General features: G+C 45.1%; 1 protein-coding gene across 2 annotated transcripts in view; it reads left to right on the top strand.

Moving 5' to 3' along the window:
- LOC110495790 (beta-1,3-galactosyltransferase 1) overlaps positions 1-19,628 on the top strand; it is a 111,306-nt gene extending 91,678 nt beyond the window's left edge. For both annotated transcript variants that reach the window (XM_021571219.2, XM_036952239.1), the window contains exon 3: positions 17,197-19,628. In XM_021571219.2, the coding sequence (XP_021426894.2) occupies positions 17,466-18,455 (990 nt within the window). In that variant the 5' untranslated portion in view covers positions 17,197-17,465 and the 3' untranslated portion in view covers positions 18,456-19,628. The remainder of the gene's footprint in view (positions 1-17,196) is intronic.
- The last annotated feature ends 2,303 nt before the right edge of the window (positions 19,629-21,931 follow it).

Genomic DNA, 21,931 nt, shown 5'->3' with positions numbered 1-21,931 from the left:
AGTGAACGAGTAGGAAAGAGAGAGAGATGAGGAGAAACAGGAAAAGAAAGGAGAGAGACAGGAGGGATTCAGGTAAGGGTCGAGAGAGAGAGAGATATGAGGAGAAATAGGAAGAGAGAGGAGGGACACGGGAGGGATTCAGGTAAGGGTCAAGAGAGAGAGATGAGGAGAAACAGGAAGAGAAAGGAGAGACGGGAGGGATTCAGGTAAGGGTCGAGAGAGAGAGATGAGGAGAAACAGGAAGAGAAAGGAGAGACGGGAGGGATTCAGGTAAGGGTCGAGAGAGAGAGATGAGGAGAAACAGGAAGAGAAAGGAGAGACGGGAGGGACTCAGGTAAGGGGCGATCGAGAGAGAGATGAGGAGAAACAGGAAGAGAAAGGAGAGAGACGTTAGGGATTCCGGTAAGGATCGATCGAGAGAGAGAGAGAGAGAGAGAGATGAGGAGAAACAGGAAGAGAAAGTAGAGAGACGGGAGGGATTCCGGTAAGGGGCGATCGAGAGAGAGAGAGAGAGATGAGGTGAAACAGGAAGAGAAAGGAGAGAGACGGGAGGGATTCCGGTAAGGGTCGAGAGAGAGAGAGATGAGGAGAAACACGAAGAGAAAGGAGAGACGGGAGGGACTCAGGTAAGGGGCGATCGAGAGAGAGAGAGAGAGATGAGGAGAAACAGGAAGAGAAAGGAGAGAGACGGGAGGGATTCCGGTAAGGGGCGATCGAGAGAGAGAGAGATGAGGAGAAACAGGAAGAGAAAGGAGAGAGACTGGAGGGATTCCGGTAAGGGGCGATCGAGAGAGAGAGAGATGAGACTGAAAGAAAAGATAGAAAGATGGGGCGAGAAGAGACGCAAGAAAGGGATGAGAGGGACGCCACACCACCTCTCGCTTTAATGACTTCTTACTTGCTACTTCCAGCTAAGGCATTTTTTTGACAGCTTCCTGTCTCTAGTCTACACACATCGGTTTCTCAGAAGTGCTACCTCTACCCTCACCCCCTCGACACGGTCAACACTCGACTCACTCTCCTCTATCACAGAGCAAACTCACCCTGGCTCCTCTCTCACGTTACCTGTCTGAGAACTAACGCACAATACAGACCTTCAGTGTCGTCGTCCCCGTGCCCCACTCATCTGACAGCTCCACTGCCTGTCATTTTCAAAGATCAACTATATACACTGAACAAAAATGTGAACAAAACATGTAAAGTGTTGGTCCTATGTTTCATGAGCTGAAATAAAAGATCCCAGAAATGTTCCATATGCACAAAAAGCTTACCTCTTTCAAATGTTGTGCACAAATTTGTTTACATCCCTGTTAGTGAGAATGTCTCCTTTGCCAAGATAATCCATAACATGACCATTACACGGGTGCTGGGGACAATGAAAGGCAACTCTAAAATGTGCAGTTTTGTCACACAACACAATGCGACAAGATGTCTCAAATTTTGAGGGAGCTTATGCTGGCATGCTTACAGTAGGGATGTCCACCAGAGCTGTTGCCAGAGAATTGAATATTAACTTCTCTACCAGAAGCCGCCTCCAACGTCATTTTAGAGAATTTGGCAGTACGTCCAATTTGCCTCACAAACGCAGACCATGTGTATGGCGTCGTGTGGGCGAGTGGTTTGCTGATGTCAACATTGTGAACAGAGTGCCCCATTGGGTACGGACAACGAATACAATTTAATTTTATCAATGGCAATTTGAATTCACTGTGACGAGATCCTGGGGCCAATTCTCATGCCATTCATCCGCCCCTATCACCTCATGTTTCAGCATGATAATGCACGGCCCCATGTCGCAAGAATCTGTACACAATTCGTGGAAGCTGAAAATGTCCCAGTTCCTTCATGGCCTGCATACTCACCAGACATGTCACCCATTGAGCATGTTTGGGATGCTCTGGACCGACGTATACGACAGGGTGTTCCAGTTCCCGCCAATATCCAGCAACTTTGCACAGCCATTGAAGAGGAGTGGAACAACATTACACAGGCCACAATCAACAGCCTGATCAACGCTATGCGAAGGAGATGTGTCGCGCTGCATGAGGCAAATGGTGGTCACACCAGATACTGACTGGTTTTCTGATCCACACCACTACCTTTTATTATCTGTGACCTTATCTGTGACCAACAGACGCATATCTGTATTCCCAGGCATGTGAAATCTATGGATTAGGGCCCAATTAACTTTATTCAATTGACTGATTTCTTTATATGAACTGCAACTTAGTAACATCTTAGAAATTGTTGCATGTTGTGTTTATATTTTTATTCAGTATATAATATACTCCACCTTTTTCTTAACTTATATAATGTGCAGATGGATCAGTATTAGAAAGGTTAAAACAATCTGATTAACAGTGTCACTCCAGATACAGCTGATACATGTACAGAGCCAGTCAAAGTTCCAGAACATCTACTCATTCAAGGGTTTTTCTTTATTTTGACTATTTTCTACATTGTAGAATAATAGTGAAGAAAACAAAACTATAAAATAACACATATGGAATCATGTAGTAACCAAAAAAAGTGTAAAACAAATCATTATATGTTTTATATTTGAGATTCTTCAATGTAGCCACCCTTTGCCTTGATGACAACTTTGCACACTGTTGGCATTCTCTTAATCAGCTTCACCTGGAATGCGTTTCCAACAGTCTTGAAGGAGTTCCCACATATGCTGAGCACTTGTTGACTGCTTTTCCTTCACTCGGTCCAACTCATCTCAAACCATCTCAATTTGGTTGAGGTCGGGTGATTGTGGAGGCCAGGTAATCTGATGCAGCACTCCATCACTCTACCTCTTGGTCAAATAGTTCTTACACAGCCTGGAGGTGTGTTGGGTCATTGGCCTGTTGAAAAACAAATGATAGTCCCACTAAGCGCAAACCAGATGGGATGGTGAATCGCTGCAGAATGCTGTGGTAGCCATGCTGGTGAAGTGTGCCTTGAATTCTAAATCAATCACAGACAGTGTCACCAGCAAAGCACCCCACAACATCACACCACCTCCTCTATGCTTCACAGTGGGAACCACACGTGCAGAGATCATCCGTTCACCTACTCTGCATCTCACATAGAAACGCTTGTTGGAAGCAAAAATCTCACATTTTGACTCATCAGACCAAAGGACTGATTTCCACCGGTCTAATATCCATTGCTCGTGTTTCTTGGCCCAAGCAGGTCTCTTCTTATTATTGGTGTCCTTTAGTAGTGGTTTCTTTGCAGCAATTCGACCATGAAGGTCTGATTCACGCAGTCTCCTCTGAACAGTTGATGTTGAGATGTGTCTGTTACTTTAACTCTGTGAAGCATTTATTTGGGCTGCAATTTATGAGGCTGGTAACTCTAATGAACTTATCCTCTGCAGCAGAGGTAACTCTGGGTCTTCCTTTCCTGTGGCGGTCCTCATGAGAGACAGTTTTATTGTTGCGCTTGATGGTTTTTGCGACTGCAGTTGAAGAAACTTTCAAAGTTCTTGACATTTTCTGTATTGACTGACCTTCATGTCTTAAAGTAATGATGGACTGTCGTTTCTCTTTGCTTATTGGAGTCGTTCTTGTCATAATAGGGCTATCTTCTATATACCACCCCTACCTTGTCACAACACAACTGATTGGCTCAAACACATTAAGAATGAAAGAAATTCTACAAATTAACTTTTAACAAGGCACACCTGTTAATTGAAATTCATTCCAGGTGATTTCCTCTTGAAGCTTGTTGAGAGAATGCCAAGAGTGTGCAAGCTGTCATCAAGGCAAAGGGTGAATACTTTGAAGAATCTCAAACATGTCATATATTTTGATCTGTTTAACGCTTGTTTGGTTACTACATGATTCCATATGTGTTATTTCATGGTTTTGATGTCTTCACTATTGTTCTACAATAAAGAAAAACCATGGAATGAGTAGGTGTGTCCAATCTTTTGACTGGTACTGTATATGGATGATAAACTCGGAAGCAGCAACAAGACAAGAGTTGAACCCAAGCCGCGAATGCAAACCTCCTATCTCTCCATGATGGCTCCATCTTAGGACAGATTGCATGGCCCTTCACTCCAGGCAGTAAAAGCTAACGAGGGCCTCATAAAGTAGAACAGCCTCCCTCTCCGATCTCAACATGAATCACGCCAGCCAGCAAGATACAGTATGATGGCTCTTCTCAATCCTCCTCCCTCCTTCCTCCTCACTCTTCCTCCCTCCTCCTCAAAGTCAGACAACTCCCACCAGTCAGTCTCTTTAAGATTCCACTGAGTGTTCTTTGAAGAGTTCCCACAGTATCTGCCTGCTGGCTGCTGTATTGGTGTCTTTCAAAGGGTGTCTCTTCCTAACGCCTCCTTCTATCGATCCGTCACGGCGGAAAGCCAGTCCCCCTCCATCAGTCTCCAATGAATGAATGTCCCCTTCCACCGTGACAGCCAGTCACACTCGGTGAAGCTGGTGCTGTATCAATGGCTGTCAACAGTGTTAAGGGAGCCCACGAACACACACACACACTCACACACACACATTCACAAGAAGACATATGGAGTGCACTCATTAAAAACAATGGTCAGGGATTTGAGATGGAGCTCTCAGTAGAAGTGTGTTGTGGATCCCCCTCGTTCAGCAGAGGGAACCAGTCCAGAAGATAGTAAAATATTCATTCAGAGCTGTGCCAATTATTCTACCCAATGTGCTGTGCCAATCTTTGCTTGTTGACGTGTTTGTATCAGCATATATTTAAGTCCTCTTTATATTCAAGGCTGCTTAAGCTGGTGCATATGGCTTCATCATGTGATACCCATAGAGGATGAACAATAATTATATTATTGAGCAGATTTTTTTAGTTTTTTTGAAAATGTATTCAACCTGCTAATGCAGTAGATTATACATAGTTTCCTATCAACTAAACCTGAAATGTGTACATCCTGATTTGTTCCTGTCAGTCGTTGACATAAGCACTCCTGACGCTCTCCAAATCACCGATGGACATCACTTTCATGATACCATTTAGATCCCACACTGTGGTTCCAGTGTTGCCTAATATTCCCGAGTCTCTTTGTCTATTGGGCTAAATCAGAGGACCGGTCTGCCCAAACCCAAGAGGAAGTTGGCTTTTCTTTTGAACAGACATCGTTCTGACTCCGACTGATCATGCGGGAGCATTCAGATCACGTCACCGTGTCAGAACTCTCCTATTGAGAACATTCCCTCGCCTCGCCCAGCCTGTTGCCATAGTAACATGGCCATTCGGAGTCAAAAAGGGTGTTTCGATGCACACCCTTCCATTACCGCACACACATACCGCACACACACACTTATTACTCGCTCACAACCTATATCTTTCTCATCACACACACTCACTCACTCCCCATAACTCTGTTTTGCCTTGAAGCATGTTGTAGTCAAACAGAGACCATGTTAAAGGTTAAGGCCTGTTCTTTGAACAGTGTTCAAGGACACATATAGATCTGTTTGCCTGTGGGCAGAGGGGGCAGCGATCTTAATGTCTAATGTTTTCTCTGGGGTGTGTATCTGTCTGTGTGTGTGCCTCCTCTCACCTGCAGCTACTCCCTAGGTCGTTGTTTTAAAAGAGAATACGTTCCCAGTCAGCTTGCCTGGTAAAATAAGGGTTAAATCAAATTCACTGTATCGCTCACAAAGACAGATAACATTTGTAACACCCTTCCCCACCTCCAAACCTGGCCCTCCATCTAATCCTCCCACCTCTAACCTGTTGACATCCTCCGGTGTCCCCCGCCACCACCTCCTCCCAAGCCACTTCCTGAAGGATCAGGCTTGAATGGATCTGACAAGTTTAATCATTTATTTATGGTCTTCTGCTCTGCAGAGATTGGAAATAAGCAGCGACAGCTCCTTACCAGTGGCGCATCATGCTGGGTAGTCAGATGTAACAGTGACAGCTCCTTACCAGTGGCGCATCATGCTGGGTAGTCAGATGTAACAGTGACAGCTCCTTACCAGTGGAGCACCATGCTGGGTAGTCAGATGTAACAGTGACAGCTCCTTACCAGTGGCGCATCATGCTGGGTAGTCAGATGTAACAGTGACAGCTCCTTACCAGTGGAGCACCGTGCTGGGTAGTCAGATGTAACAGTGACAGCTCCTTACCAGTGGAGCACCATGCTGGGTAGTCAGATGTAACAGTGACAGCTCCTTACCAGTCGAGCATCATGCTGGGTAGTCAGATGTAACAGTGACAGCTCCTTACCAGTGGAGCATCATGCTGGGTAGTCAGATGTAACAGCGACAGCTCCTTACCAGTGGAGCACCATGCTGGGTAGTCAGATGTAACAGCGACAGCTCCTTACCAGTGGAGCACCATGCTGGGTAGTCAGATGTAACAGCGACAGCTCCTTACCAGTGGAGCATCATGCTGGGTAGTCAGATGTAACAGTGACAGCTCCTTACCAGTGGAGCATCATGCTGGGTAGTCAGATGTAACAGCGACAGCTCCTTACCAGTGGAGCACCATGCTGGGTAGTCAGATGTAACAGCGACAGCTCCTTACCAGTGGAGCACCATGCTGGGTAGTCAGATGTAACAGTGACAGCTCCTTACCAGTGGAGCACCATGCTGGGTAGTCAGATGTGACAGCTCCTTACCAGTGGAGCACCATGCTGGGTAGTCAGATGTGACAGCTCCTTACCAGTGGAGCACCATGCTGGGTAGTTAGATGTAACAGTGACAGCTCCTTACCAGTGACGCATCATGCTGGGTAGTCAGATGTAACAGTGACAGCTCCTTACCAGTGGAGCACCATGCTGGGTAGTCAGATGTAACAGTGACAGCTCCTTACCAGTGGAGCACCGTGCTGGGTAGTCAGATGTAACAGTGACAGCTCCTTACCAGTGGAGCATCATGCTGGGTAGTCAGATGTAACAGTGACAGCTCCTTACCAGTGGAGCATCATGCTGGGTAGTCAGATGTAACAGCGACAGCTCCTTACCAGTGGAGCATCATGCTGGGTAGTCAGATGTAGCAGCGACAGCTCCTTACCAGTGGAGCACCGTGCTGGGTAGTCAGATGTAACAGTGACAGCTCCTTACCAGTGGAGCACCGTGCTGGGTAGTCAGATGTAACAGCGACAGCTCCTTACCAGTGGAGCACCGTGCTGGGTAGTCAGATGTAACAGTGACAGCTCCTTACCAGTGGAGCATCATGCTGGGCAGTCAGATGTAACAGTGACAGCTCCTTACCAGTGGAGCATCATGCTGGGTAGTCAGATGTAACAGTGACAGCTCCTTACCAGTGGAGCACCATGCTGGGTAGTCAGATGTAACAGTGACAGCTCCTTACCAGTGGAGCACCGTGCTGGGTAGTCAGATGTAGCAGCGACAGCTCCTTACCAGTGGAGCACCGTGCTGGGTAGTCAGATGTAACAGTGACAGCTCCTTACCAGTGGAGCACCGTGCTGGGTAGTCAGATGTAACAGCAACAGCTCCTTACCAGTGGAGCATCATGCTGGGTAGTCAGATGTAGCAGCGACAGCTCCTTACCAGTGGAGCACCGTGCTGGGTAGTCAGATGTAACAGCGACAGCTCCCTACCAGTGGAGCATCATGCTGGGTAGTCAGATGTAGCAGCGACAGCTCCTTACCAGTGGAGCACCGTGCTGGGTAGTCAGATGTAACAGCAACAGCTCCTTACCAGTGGAGCATCATGCTGGGTAGTCAGATGTAGCAGCGACAGCTCCTTACCAGTGGAGCACCGTGCTGGGTAGTTAACGTTGTAACATCGCCTCCACAGCTGCAGCCTGGAGCTGCTACATGTTACTGTCGGGTTAGGTCCAGAGAGAGTCACTGGAAATGCTTTACCCTGCTCATGGCTCGGAAAGTATTGTACTCAGGTTGACATATCACTGGGACGTGTGTGTGTGTGTGTGTGTGTGTGTGTGTGTGTGTGTGTGTGTGTGTGTGTGTGTGTGTGTGTGTGTGTGTGTGTGTGTGTGTGTGTGTGTGTGTGTGTGTGTGTGTGTGTGTGTGTGTGTGTGTGTGTGTGTGTGTGTGCATTGATTATAGACAGTATATAAGTATCTTCACACACCTCACCTCGGGTTATGCAGCTTTTCAGCACCCTCTCAGGGAGTAGTGCAGTGAGAAAAGAGATGCTGGCGCAGCTTGTCCTGTACCTTTGCCTGGCTGTCCATGTGCCTGGCTGTGTCAGCAGCAGCAGGGTCTGGCACTGAGAGGACACGACAGGGTAATTGCCGTAAGCCTCTTCAGCCATTGCTCAGCGCCTCAACACCGCCCAAACACAGCTACAGCTCCCCTCCCAGGTTCATCAGAGCGACTAACAGGACCCCTGTCAGCCTCCTGCACCGACATGGAGCAAGGGAGAGAGTGTGTGTGTGTGCGTGGGTGTAAAGTGAAAAAGACTGGAGCAGTGGAGAGAAAAAGAGAGAGCGAGAGAGTGTGTGTGTGGGTGCGTGTCCGTGTGTGTAAGAGGGTGTGAGACGGAGAAAGCCTATTGTACGGAGCTGGGATGTTATCAGGACAGGTGTGGTGTTTCAGCTGTGCTGTATAATGGGATGTGTTCAGGGTGCTCGCAGCGTGCCTGCCTCTACCCATGAGCACTGAGATGGTGCCTGTGATAATTCCTAGTACACTCTCACTGTGAAAGGACGAATTGACATTAAAATAAAATGTCATTCATTCATTTATTGGTGAAGCTCTATCTGTTGCTGTGTCTGGGCAGCACAGCACAGGGGGTTGGTAATGGCACTGGAGGGGGTATTATCTGGGCACATAAACTCAGCAAAAAAATAAATGTCCTCTCACTGTCAACTGCGTTAATTTTCAGCTAACTTAACACGTGTAAATATGTGTATGAACAAAACAAGATTCAATAACGGAGATATAAACTGAACAAGTTCCACAGACATGTGACTAACAGAAATGGAATAATGTGTCCCTGGACAAGGGGGGGGGGGGGGGGGGGGGTCAAAATCAAAAGTAACAGTCAGTATCTGGTGTGGCCACCAGCTGCATTAAGTACTGCAGTGCATCTCCTCCTCATGGACTGCACCAGATTTGCAATTTCTTGCTGTGCAATTACCCCATTCTTCCATCAAGGCACCTGCAAGTTGCCAGACATTTCTGGGGGAATGGCCCTAGCCTTCACCCTCTGATCCAACACGCTTTGATCCGGGCTATTCGGTATGGCTGGTGGCAGTATGGCTGGTGGCATTGTCATGCTGGAGGGTCATGTCAGGATGAGCCTGCAGAAAGGGTACCACATGAGAGAGGAGGATGTCTTCCCTGTAACACACAGCGTTGAGATTGCCTGCAATGACAACAAGCTCAGTCCGATGATGCTGTGACACCCCAGACCATGATGGACCCTCCAACTCCAAATCGATCCCGCTCCAGAGTACAGGCCTCGGTGTAACGCTCATTCCTTAGATGATAAACGAGGACGATCTGCGAGGACGATCAGCTGTCCGTCCTGTCTCCCTGTAGCGCTGTTTTAGGCGTCTCACAGCACGGACATTGCTATGTATTGCCCTGGCCACATCTGCAGTCCTCATGCCTCCTTGCAGCATGCCTAAGGCACATTCACGCAGATGAACAGGGACCCTGGGCATCTTTCTTTTAGTGTTTTTCAGTCAGTAGAAAGGCCTCTTTAGTGTCCCAAGTTCTCATAACTGTGACCTTAATTGCCTACCGTGTGTAAGTTGTTAGTGTCTTAACGACCGTTCCACAGGTGCGTGTTCATTATTTGTTTATGGTTCATTGATCAAGTATGGGAAACAGTGTTAAAACCCTTTTCAATTAAGATCTGTGGAATTATTTGGATTTTTACTAATTATCTTTGAAAGACAGGGTCCTGATTAAGGGACTTTTTTTTTTTTGTTGCTGAGTTTATGTTTTGGTTGCTGCTACTTCTCCTTCACCCAGGCCTCCAGATGTTTATCTAAGCAAAAGTGTGTGTGTGTGTGTGTGTGTGTGTGTGTGTGTGTGTGTGTGTGTGCGTGTGTGTAAAAACATTATAGTTTTACATTGGAATATATTGAGCTTAAGTGCAATTATTTCCTGAAATGTTTCGCCTGTATTTTTCATTTTGTCAGGAGTGGCTCTTGAGAACAAATGATCTGTTTTGAATTATAAGCACAGATTTTCACTTTCTTTTAAAGGGTAAAATAATATATCCAAATTAGCAGTTATTGTTTGTCCTGTTCTATTGTTCATAGAAATGAATATTGGAGTTGGAATCTGTCTCTCCCTAACTAACTCCAACTTTTATAGGTCAATGCCAGAAACGTGATTGTCGTCTTGAAGTCTGAACGTTTCAGTCACAGGCGGCCGGTTGCACCTTAATTGGGGAGGAGGGGCTCATAGTAATGACTGGAACCGAATGAATGGAATGGTATCAAACCCATCAAACACGTTGTTTCCATGTGTTCGGTACCATTCCATTCACTCCATTCCAGCCATTATTATGAGCCTGTCCTCCTCTAACCAGCCTCTTGTGGTTTCAGTGTTCCCCATTCTCATTTGCCCATGGCTTATTTCACCTCAACTAGCTTACATCCAACATAGCATACCAGATAATGAGAGTTCAAACTTCCAGAATATACAGTATAGCTAAGCTGAGAGAGAAGGTTTTGAAGGTCTCTGTCACCTACATGTTTAGCTGGAGGCTTTTACTCTATTGATGTAATAAAACATCCTGTACTTCCTTCTCAGTGTATCGACAGGTTTTAAAGATACCCTTCCATTTTCTAGGCCTGCTTTTCGCTCTATTTCATTAGTCTACCAAAGACAGACGAAAATCCTCCATGTCCTTTTTGGACCCAGCATTAACGTCCCGTCGCGTCTCTGGAACGCTGCAGCAAGTCTCGGATATTAGATGACAAGAATGTCACCCGGTCGGACGGTAAAATATATCACCGCCATGAATCAAGTTGTCATTTCCAATTTATGCCAGAGCACAGGTCCTGGTGCTGTGGACAGACTACTGATGCTGTCCTCTCTCTCTCTCTCTCTCTCTCTCTCTCTCTCTCCATCCTCAAACAGTAAGTGTCTCTCTGATTCCAACTTACAAAACCCTCTTCAGAATTTGTAATTTATTTGTAATTTAGGGCATGCTTATCCAAAGCGACTCACAGTTAAAACATATAGTGTACTCGCAAGGTGGTACTGAATGATGAGTCTGTGCCAATAATGCCAGCATCTGTTTGTCTTTAACAGATTTGATAAGGAGACCAGAGATATTTGAGGTGGCCCCTACAGAAACAGTGCCTGCGCAGAAAATACAGACCAGGAAGTGGAGTGTGCGGCCTTAAGTTAATTATTTCTTACCAACAATCATTCAATTATATCTGTTATCAGGAGAATACACAAAGGCTAGAACCATACTGGGAATCTTTATCAATGCCATTTTAATTTAACACTCATCAAAGCAAGAGAGCGCTTATTAATTCAGCCTCCATCAGGACCTTCACGCACCATTTAACAGCAGGAAAGCAGAATGACATCTTCACAATATTCACAGCAACATCCAATTGGTGGAGGAGAGAAGCTTGGAAGAATTTCAAAATGTCTGATTTACTCTACACCTACACACAGTACCATGTGGGGGGAGTGATGAGGGCCCTGATTTGTAGTTCACTATGCAACCATTTGTCCTACTCCTTAAACCACAGAGCACATACTTTGGGGCCCTGATTTGTTTGCATGTCCCAAATACTGTCATGCTATGCTTCTGTGGTGATGCACTATGCAGAAATCCCTCCGCCATTTCCTGATTGAAAAACTTCTCATAATTTCAGTTTATGTGACAAAACAAGCAAGTATACTGTAGAGAATCACCTGAGAGAGTACCATCTAAACCTGTATGAAATATATTTTCCATAACCAAAAATATAGTATTTTAAGTTGTTTGAAGCTGGTGAACAAAACTGATAGTAAAAGACTCAAAAACAAATCTTAAGAACGGGAAGCATAGAAATAGCGCACGTAGAACTGCTTCCCAAATGACAGATCTATAACTGAAACCTGCAGCACACTCATTTAATTTCAAGACACTGAGCACCCCAATTTACCTCCCCCTTACTCCAGCTGCTCATTATGTGTAGATGCCCATCACAGGAGGTTGGTGGCACCTTAATTGGGGAGGACAATCCAGTGGTAATGGGTGAAGCGGAATCAGTGGAATGGTATTAAACACATGGTTTCTATGTGTCTGATGCCATTCCATTCGCTCCGTTCTAAACATTATTATGATCCGTCCTCCCCTCAGCAGCCTCCACTGCTGCCCATGTAATTACTATAGGGTCGGGTCCAGTCTTAGATATAAGGTGGCTGTTGATAGGCTGCCTTGCATTACTCCATGTCACTGTATCGCTGCCTATGGGGGCCTACAGTGCTGCATTCCCAAGAAGCAGCCATCTGACTGACTCCACAGTTTGCATTTCAAAGAGAAAGAAAAGTGGGTCTCTTGAGATTTGCCATAGTTGGAGCAGTAGCTTTCCCGAGACATACCTCATTGACAGCAAGACTTCATGTCTGGCTAACAATATATCTGAAACGGCTATATTCTATTCGGAAGTAAGGGGATTTCCATTTAAGTCTTAAATCTGCCTTTCGTACTCCTTGATTTGATTGATATTTGACTGATATTTTAGTTCTATATTACAGTTCTATGTTACCGTTCTTGCCCTGGTTTCCGATACAGATAATCACAGGGAGACGGGAGCTTCTTTCATGAAGAGATATGTTGACAGCTCTGCTCATAAGAGTAGGCATCAGATCTGTAGGGGTAGTTATGTATTTGATGGATGTGCCCATAGATGTGATGTATGATTTATTATAAAGCAGCATGTTCCTCTCATCTTATGAGCTGAAGCCCATCTCTGAAACACTCCGTCTTCTCAGTCTACTCGACAATAGCCTCTACCTGAACTTGTTTTGAATTGTCCGTCCCTAATCGCACCCTTCTAACGAAGGTCACTATCCGCTTAAATAACAACTTCAGTTAATTAGGTGTGAGGACGAAAAGAGAGGCCCTCAGCAGTGAGTAACCACCAGGCTGGTCTAATGTTGTGGCGCATCAGAGTCAGTATATTACACTCTCTCTGGGAGGAGAAGACCTTTAACTGACTCCAGCCTTTAACATCACAGGGTGGTTGTCTGTTATCACACACACACACACACACACACACACACACACACACACACACACACACACACACACACAAATGAACAACACAAAAACGTACACACTGATGAGAGGAGTGTTAGGCGTCAGGCCAAAGCAGTAGATCAACGAGAGGGTGAGCCATGATTTCTAAGGCTGCTAAATTGAGTTCCTCAAGGAAGGGGGATGTGTGTGGTGATTTAGAGCTGAATGGTTTAATCCAGCTAGATGCATTGAATTTTCTCCCCCATCTCTTCAGCCCCCACCCTGTCTAGTGTGAAGACGGGACTTCCTTTCAATTACCCAGAGTGCATTGTTGTCTGCCAGGTGTCAGTCAGGGGCGGTGACAGGGCTGCGGCGTGGTGGGACGACAGTGTCTCTCTTTCTTCTTTCTTTCTTCATTCCCTTCTCTTTCTCTCTCTCACTTTCTCTCTACACAAGCCTTTACTGTCTGCTTCCTGCTGTCATGACAACCAATACAATATCTCACATCTGTCAAAGACTGCTGTTGCTTGATGTAAATAGGCTTCTATTGTAATTTACACCAAAGACTTAATTTGGGAAATAACAACGCTTCACTGAGTGAAGAGAAGAAGATAAACTAAGTTTTATTGAGTGTAAGGATTTTTTGTTGTTGTTGTTGACATTTTCTGTTTAAATTATTCTTCTTGCCTCCCGGGTGGCGCAGTGGTCTAAGGCACTGCATCGCAGTGCTAGCTGTGCCACCAGAGACTCTGGGTTCGAGCCCAGGCTCTGTCGCAGCCGGCCGCGACCAGGAGGTCCATGGAGCGATGCACAATTGGCCCAGCGTTGTCCGGGTTAGGGAGGGTTTGGCCGGTAGGGATATCCTGATATCCTTGTCTCATCCCGCACTAGCGACTCCTCTGGCGGGCAGTGCACAGTGCGGCTTGGTTGGGTTGTGTTTTGGAGGACGCATAGCTTCATAGCTAGTGGAATGAATACAACCTTCATCTCTCCTGAGCCCATACGGGAGTTGTAGCGATGAGACAAGATAGTAACAACTAAACAATTGGATATCACGAAATTGGGGAGAAAAAGTGGGTGAAAGTGAAAAAATAAATAATAATAATTATTATTATTCTTCTTTAATTGAATGTTGGGGAAAAGTTCAACAAAGCTCAATTGAAAGCCTGCCTTTTCCGTTTCCGTAATGGCAATCCAAGAATCAGGGAGAAACATGAATATGATACTGCAATGATATCCTGTTCATATCCTGTTCATTCAAATAGCATCTGCAGGTCAAGGTGTTCTCTCTAAAAAAAGAAGCTACTTCAACATGAGAGGTGGAATGAATACATGTAACAAGTCCGTCTGTCGTGAGAAGAGCAGGTTTCTAGTACTACTTTCCCTGTACCATTTATCAGAATCGGCTGACACTGTGATCTCAAGCACAAAGAATCAATCTAAGAGAGAATAATTAAAGGAATTGTACAGTACAATCCCAAGGAAATGACTGAAGGAAAGCAAGCAAAACATCTCTCTCGCTCTCACTCTCTCGCTCTCTCTATTGCTCTCTCGCTCAGAGACAGAAATAATAGAGTGAACGGGACGAAGCAGGTCAGGGAGGGCAGATGATTTAGTGGTGGAGCTAGACTAAAAGAGAGAGGGGAATAGAGAGATGGATGAGAGGAAGCAGCCCGAGGTGTCCATAGAGATTGAAGGGTTTATAGTGGGTGGCGAAAACAAAGCTGTGTGTTTGCAGTGGGTGAGGCCCAGAGGAGCATGGGGAGAGGGATCAACAGTGTCACTGGGAAAAAGGAGGGCGAGTGATAGAAAGAGAAGAATGACAGAGAAGGGGGGGGGGGGGGGGGGGAGAAATGATGGCGAACAATGGGGAAAGAGAGAGGGAGAGAGTGCTAAACAGAGGTGGAGGAATGATTGAGAAGAGGGGAAGAGAGGTAGGGAAACATGATGAGATGGATTAAACTCCCAGTGAGAAGTGATGGGAGGACAGGAAATATGAGGACATAGAATAGATCATTCTGCCACTGAAAGAGAAGGGATAAAGAATATGAATAGATGTCATCGTCGCCACTCTCAAAATGTGACAGATAAGGCAGGACCCCAACTCAGAACTGCGAAGTCAGGCTAATCTAAAGAAATCATGAGACCATCTCACCATTTTGAGCGTCTCACTCAAAATGACATTTGTGGGATATCCACAGGACTTTCCTTTAATCACGCAGCACAGCATTCGACTACGTCAAAAACAATGTTCATTTCCAAAAGACATGGACTTCAGCCCTCTGAACCTCTGAACATTTTATTTGTCCAAAAGATAATCCTTTGGCTACAGGAATATAACTGTTCACCTATGTTGATGCACAGATGCCATATTGCGTTATCCAAAGGATTCTCAAATAAAAGGGGCGCATACTGTGGGATTCATCTTTGGTTTTGACATACAGGTAACTGCCAAAATAATGGAAACACTTGTGTAAATGAGGGATACAAAGTATAATGAAAGCAGGTGCTTCCACAGAGGTGTGGTTCCTGAGTTATTAAGGAATGAACATCCCATCATGCTCATGTATAAAAACGCTGGACAGGCCATTATTTTGGCCAATATTTTGGTTACCATGGCTATGCCTCCATCCACAGGGCACGAGTGGTCACTGAATGGTTTGATAAGCATGAAAACTATGTAAACCATGTGCCAGGGCCATGTTAGTCTTCAAATCTCAACACAATTGAACACTTATGGAAGTTTCTGGAGTGGTACCTGAGACAGCGTTTTCAACAAAACCCCAAATTATGGAATTTCTCATGGAAGAATGATATCGCATCCCTCCGATAGAGTTCCAGACATTTGTAGAGTCTATGCCAAGATGCATTGAAGCTGTTCTGTCTCGTGGTGGCCCAACGCCTTATAAAGACACTATGTTGGTGTTTCCTTTATTTTGGCAGTTACCTGTATATCTCTGTATGGTGGAAAACTGATATTTTTGTCTGTTATTTTTTACACTCTTTCATTCCTAATACCAGTTTTTCATCAACACACACATAAAGACACACTTTTTTTTATTTTTTATTCCACACCACAATCAGTAGTCTCACTGTTGGTAGCAACAGGTGCCTGTTCCCTGAGTAAAATCCAGTAGAGTGCCTCTCACTTCTTGTTACTGTAATGATGGAAAAATGCACTCTTCGCTTTGATCCAGAACCAATGCTGTTGCTGTCTGTGATGGAAACACTCACTGAGCATGGTGGGCTTTTATCAGAGCTGACTTTCTTTAATCATGTCTTTCATCATCGAAGCGAAACAATGGTTATTTTGTGATTCATTTTTCCCCGTCACAAAGCCACTATTATGATAAACCATTCTAAAAAGCAGCGTGTGTGCATACTTATATGCCCATGAAAGTGCCATACAATTCCTAATAATGGCACCAGAGCATCGGTGCGTTATTTCTCTGGATGCTACAGTACCTATTCCACCAAGCGAGGAAGAGCTCATTACTGAACAATATTTCCCGTCATGCCAAGATCACTGTGTCATTGAGAGAGAAAGAGGAGAGAGAGAGAGAGGCAGGGGAAGAGAGAGATATAAAGAGAGAAGGAAAGAGGGAAGAAGAGCGAGAAGGACAGATACAGAGAGAGCGAAAGAGAGGATGCAGAGCATTTCCCTCGGGAGTGTTTCTTCTTGAGGAGACTTTTCAGAGAGTAAGAGTGATATTGCTGATTTGACACAGCGTATGCAGCGAGGGAAGTACAAGCGGAGATAACCAGTGTTTGTAAACACAAAGTAGCCAGAACTAAAGAAGAAGAAAAAGCAGGCCATAAACATACCGCCAGAGGACGGCTTGGAGAAGTATACACGCACCTAAAGCTATAGAGATCGTCTCACATGTTGAGTCATCTGTTATCTGTGATTATAGGAAACAAACAAAGAGGATCTTTCTGTATGTTTTTCTAAGCTCATACTAACCCTCCTCATAACTCCACGCATGTAAATACTCTAATTTTGCCAAAGACTTCTGAAGCATTCTTGTTAAGGCTTGACTAAATTGTTTTTTTTATCTGTTTCTGTCCAGAATCAAGTGCTGGCGAGAAGAATGCAAGGGAACACCCCTAATGGAATGGAATAGTTCAATGTCTGCATTGAGGAAAAACGACAACCCTCCTTTTCAACCAGAATCCCACCACTAGGCTGTATTAAAGCAGTCGAGGGTACTGAATTAATGTCAAGCATCTCGTGGAGGCAGCATCATGCTGCACCGATGGAAGTAGCTGGAGGACCACCCATGGAGATTCCACCTTCTTGACATTCTCAATGCTCCTAACACGTGCCAAGTAAACAGAAATGCCTTCAAAGGTCAGCTGCTTATACTTGTTGACGGTCGTTTGCTGGGCTAGCGCTCTCTGGTACCTGAGTCTGTCCCGTCCCTCCACCTCCTACGTGGGCCAGCTGTCCATCCCCATCCGCCAGAAGACCAAGCTCACCAAGAACGTGACCTTCAGCAATATACGGACTCGGCCGCTCAACCCACACTCCTTCGACTTTGTCATCAACGAGCCCAAGAAGTGTGAGACGGAGGCACCTTTCTTAGTCATTCTGATCAGCACCACCCACAAGGAGTTTGATGCACGTCAAGCGATTCGAGAGACGTGGGGCGACGAGAGCACGTTCGGCGATGGCGTTCGCGTCCTCACACTCTTCCTGCTTGGGAGGAACACGGATCCGGTGCTCAACCAGATGGTGGAACAGGAGAGCCAGATCTTCCACGATGTCGTGGTGGAGGACTTCATAGACTCCTACCACAACCTCACCCTCAAGACCCTGATGGGCATGCGCTGGGTGGCCACCTTCTGCCCCAAGGCACAGTACGTCCTCAAGACGGACTCGGACATCTATGTTAACATGGAGAACCTGGTCTACAACCTCCTCAAGCCCGCCTCCAAGCCGCGGAGACGCTACTTCACGGGCTACGTCATCAACGGAGGTCCGATCAGAGACATGCGCAGTAAGTGGTACATGCCCAGAGACCTTTACCCTGAGGCTAAGTACCCGCCTTTCTGTTCGGGCACGGGGTACGTGTTCTCGGCGGATGTGGCCGAGCTCATCTACAAGACGTCCCTGCACACCAGACTGCTCCACCTGGAGGATGTGTACGTGGGGCTGTGCCTTCGTAAACTGGGCATCCACCCCTTCCAGAACAGTGGCTTCAACCACTGGAAGATGGCCTACAGTCTGTGCCGCTACCGACGGGTCGTAACGGTCCACCAGATCTCCCCGGAGGAGATGCACCGCATCTGGAATGACATGACCAGCAAGAAACACCTCAAGTGTTAATCAGCTACCTACATTTAGTGCCAAGAGGTCCTTCTTCTTCTTCTTCTTCTTTATTGCTTCTTCTCTTCCTCCTCCTCTGCCTCTTCCACCTCTTCCTATTTCTGCTTTTCTTTGTCACTGTACAGCACATGACCCTGAGGGAACAGTACTGTAACAATAACCGTCTGGCCGTTTGCATAGTCCAAGAGACGCTTCGCTAAAAGCCTCTTTATCAGACCAAGGTTTCTCTCTGCTGTTGTTACTCCTGCATTCTCCCCCTATTGATGAGTTTAAAGGCCACAGTTTAGAAAATCAAATAATTCTGTATATTTTCTGAAATATGTTTGATTAAAAAAATCCACTCTATGAAAATCAAATAATGTCCCACAATGCAACAGTATGCCATTTGCACCATATGTTGTTTATGAGATGAAATCACTAAAACACAGAGGTAGAAGCTTAGCAGTGGGACAAAATGGCTCGGATGCTATTAGGCTAATCTATGTAGGCAATGCTGTTAATTTCCAGAAAAACTGGCCCTATTACTGTAGTAGTAGGGATGATAAGAAATACCAAGATATACAACCTATGTAAACGTTCTGCTGTCAGTTAGGTTGATAATGAATGTCCACTCTTAATTTCCAGTCTTTGCATATTTAATAAAGATGTATTTGTGGGATGTACTGTTTTGGTACCGCAACAGATGTTGTCATAGTGAAAAGACCATGATAAGTATACAATGTAACAACGTGCTGTCGACATAGATTGAGTGTTCATTGATTGGAATGATCTAAGATTGTTAGAACAGGAGACTAACAGTTCACTGGACCTACTGTGTGACACGACGGACACACTTGCCTCTGCAATTGCGTTGTAATATACTGTTTTAAAGATCAAACCTATTTTCTTACTATGTATTTGGAGTCCTTTGTATTGTACTAGGTAGAGAATGGCTTCATTTCTTGGACACCCGTATTTCTTATGGGACGGTACAAATGGCCACGTAACGGCATTAACCACATGCATTCCCCGGTGAATGTTATTCTATCTGTATGTGAGGCGCAATTCTTTTCCCCCGCTCTTTAAGCCGCGCGGTGACGAGACAGACGGCAGGGTGTTATATGTTCTATTACTTGAAACCAGAGGGACGACACAACCAACGGCTGCATTACATTAAAGACGTCTTTCATTTGAGAGTGGATTCCCTTTTTTCCCTACGTATTTATCAGCCTTTATTATGTGTGATCCTAATAAGAGGGCAGTTTTATAATATTGTTTAATTATTCAATGGGTTTTTATTTCAATACATGCAGTGGACTGACAAATACCTATTTATACCTGAATTAAGGACTTCAGCTTTACCCAAGTCCCTCTCTGTAGTTGCAGTGCGTCGGGTAATGAATTGTAAACATGTTCGGCGCTCATTAAGAGTGCCTATCAACACAACTCTCTGTGTAAAGCTGTCAACACGCCATGAACAACTACTCAGAGAAACGCCTTCATGCTATGACTCTGAACTACTCAGCTGAATGCTCGAGATTTACATTTGCTCATCTGTAGAGGCGTGTGTGTGTGTGTGTGTGTGTTTTGGTTTTTCAATTAGAGTCCCCATTAGCCAACGCCAATGGCGACAGCTAGTCAGTCGTACATGGGTCCAACACATACATTACAGACATTTAAAAACATGAACATGTAGTGTGTGTGTGTGTGCATTTATCAGTAACATATACACATCAGTACATATAGTACACACAAAAAGTAGGTCACATGGAGAGCTGTGTGTGTGTGTGTGTGTGATGTAAGAATAGAGCTCCAGTAATTGGTTCTTCCTATCGGTGAGAGCAAGTTTGTCAGATGCAGACAGGTGTGTGTGTGGCGGAGGTGAGAACACTTTGAAACACAAGTTTACCGACATGGCTCCTGGGAGCTGCTAGGAGCCTCTGGGGAGTTAGATAGATTCTATATAGAACAAAAGGGGATTCTCAACAGTATATATGTTGAACACACAATGACACACTGTGGTAAAACATTTACAGTGTTCTCACAAACAATATGGACTTGAAATCTTTGGGGACAGACACATCTCTATGTCCTAACCGTTTTCCTCACATTAGGAGTATTCCCAGATGCTGTTCTGGTTGAAAATCTATTTGGTTAACTTGTGATCAACTTGAAACCCCTTGAAATGTAATTGTACTTTTAGTACTGTCGATTCTAAATGGCGTTTTGATGGCTTTGCTCCATCCTAAATGCATCCACTTTACAACGTGTTACCTTCATTCCCAGAGCTTGTTCAGTCCTATGACCATTTAGCTGACGGTTTTCTATTAAATGACTCACAGGTGACACATTCATTATATGACTCATTTTCTGTTCCTTAGATTGCAGTTATATTTTCAGTGTTGTGCTACAAACGGAACAATTGGGAATAACATACTGTAGTAATGGAGGACATGGGAGACATGGAGGCATCAGCCAGACAGACGGAGAAGGCAAACTGCTGAGTTGACAGATAACGGTAGTTCTGGTGAGTCTATGAAGTGAATTAACTTGTGTGTTTATCGCAATGGGACCTAGGCCAAAAAATATATAGATTTCGGAAAATAAAGAGATACAAGTTTGTTAGTCAACTTTTATCACATTCAAAGTGCATTTAAGTTAAAAACTGAACCAAACAAAAAGGAGCAGCCCACGTTTAAAAAATATGGTACTAATCTGAGGGCAGCATGAACCATCTGCTGTGGTAGCAAAGGGCTCTTTCAGATGAGGGCACACAAATCGTTTTTTTATTTTCGGTGATGCTATTGTGTCACAGGATTCTCTCTGAATATACAATGGGATTATGGAGTGTTGCTTTTGGTTGGTGCTGTTCAGTGGGAGGAATATGCATAGGGATGTTCTGCATCTGTTTCACAGAGGGGGTGGATCTAATAGGGAGACGTTATCTAGGTTACTCATTGTGAACTCTTTTGTGTTGAGCCTGTGGTCTGTGTGTATGGGAGCATACACACATGGGAGGGGGGGGGGGGGCATTTTTATTCTAGTACCAATCTCCTAGGAGACAAGCTCCCCCACGCACACTGTGATGAAGCAGAAAAAATGAGCTAATTATGCGGAATTTAAAATCCAAAGTTTTTTCCACATCTGCCAATCAACATCTATCTCCTCTGGAACTGTCTTGCTCACATACAGCACGGCACGCAGCTGTGCTGTATGTGAGCAGGCCCGTCGGTGCGTGCCTGTAGGCCTACACATGCCAAAGCAATACTCCACCACATGGGTAAATGCCACAACTCAATCCTCAGTGCCGAGGAGTTCCAAACATCTATTGACGTGGTCTTGTACTCTGGAGAGGGCACAGTGTATTTGGCTGTTGGTGACATTTTCGTATTACTTAGAACTGACTTAAAGGTCAGGATGTGATGCAGTGCCGCAATGATCCTCTCACACGTTATTCATCTTTGTCACAGTTGCTGGATTTTAAAAGTGTGATAAAT

This window comes from Oncorhynchus mykiss, chromosome 18 (assembly GCF_013265735.2).
Source record: "Oncorhynchus mykiss isolate Arlee chromosome 18, USDA_OmykA_1.1, whole genome shotgun sequence".
NCBI lineage: Eukaryota > Metazoa > Chordata > Actinopteri > Salmoniformes > Salmonidae > Oncorhynchus > Oncorhynchus mykiss.
The sequence above is the reverse complement of the archived record's forward strand: the minus strand, read 5'-3'. Positions and strand labels throughout refer to the sequence as shown.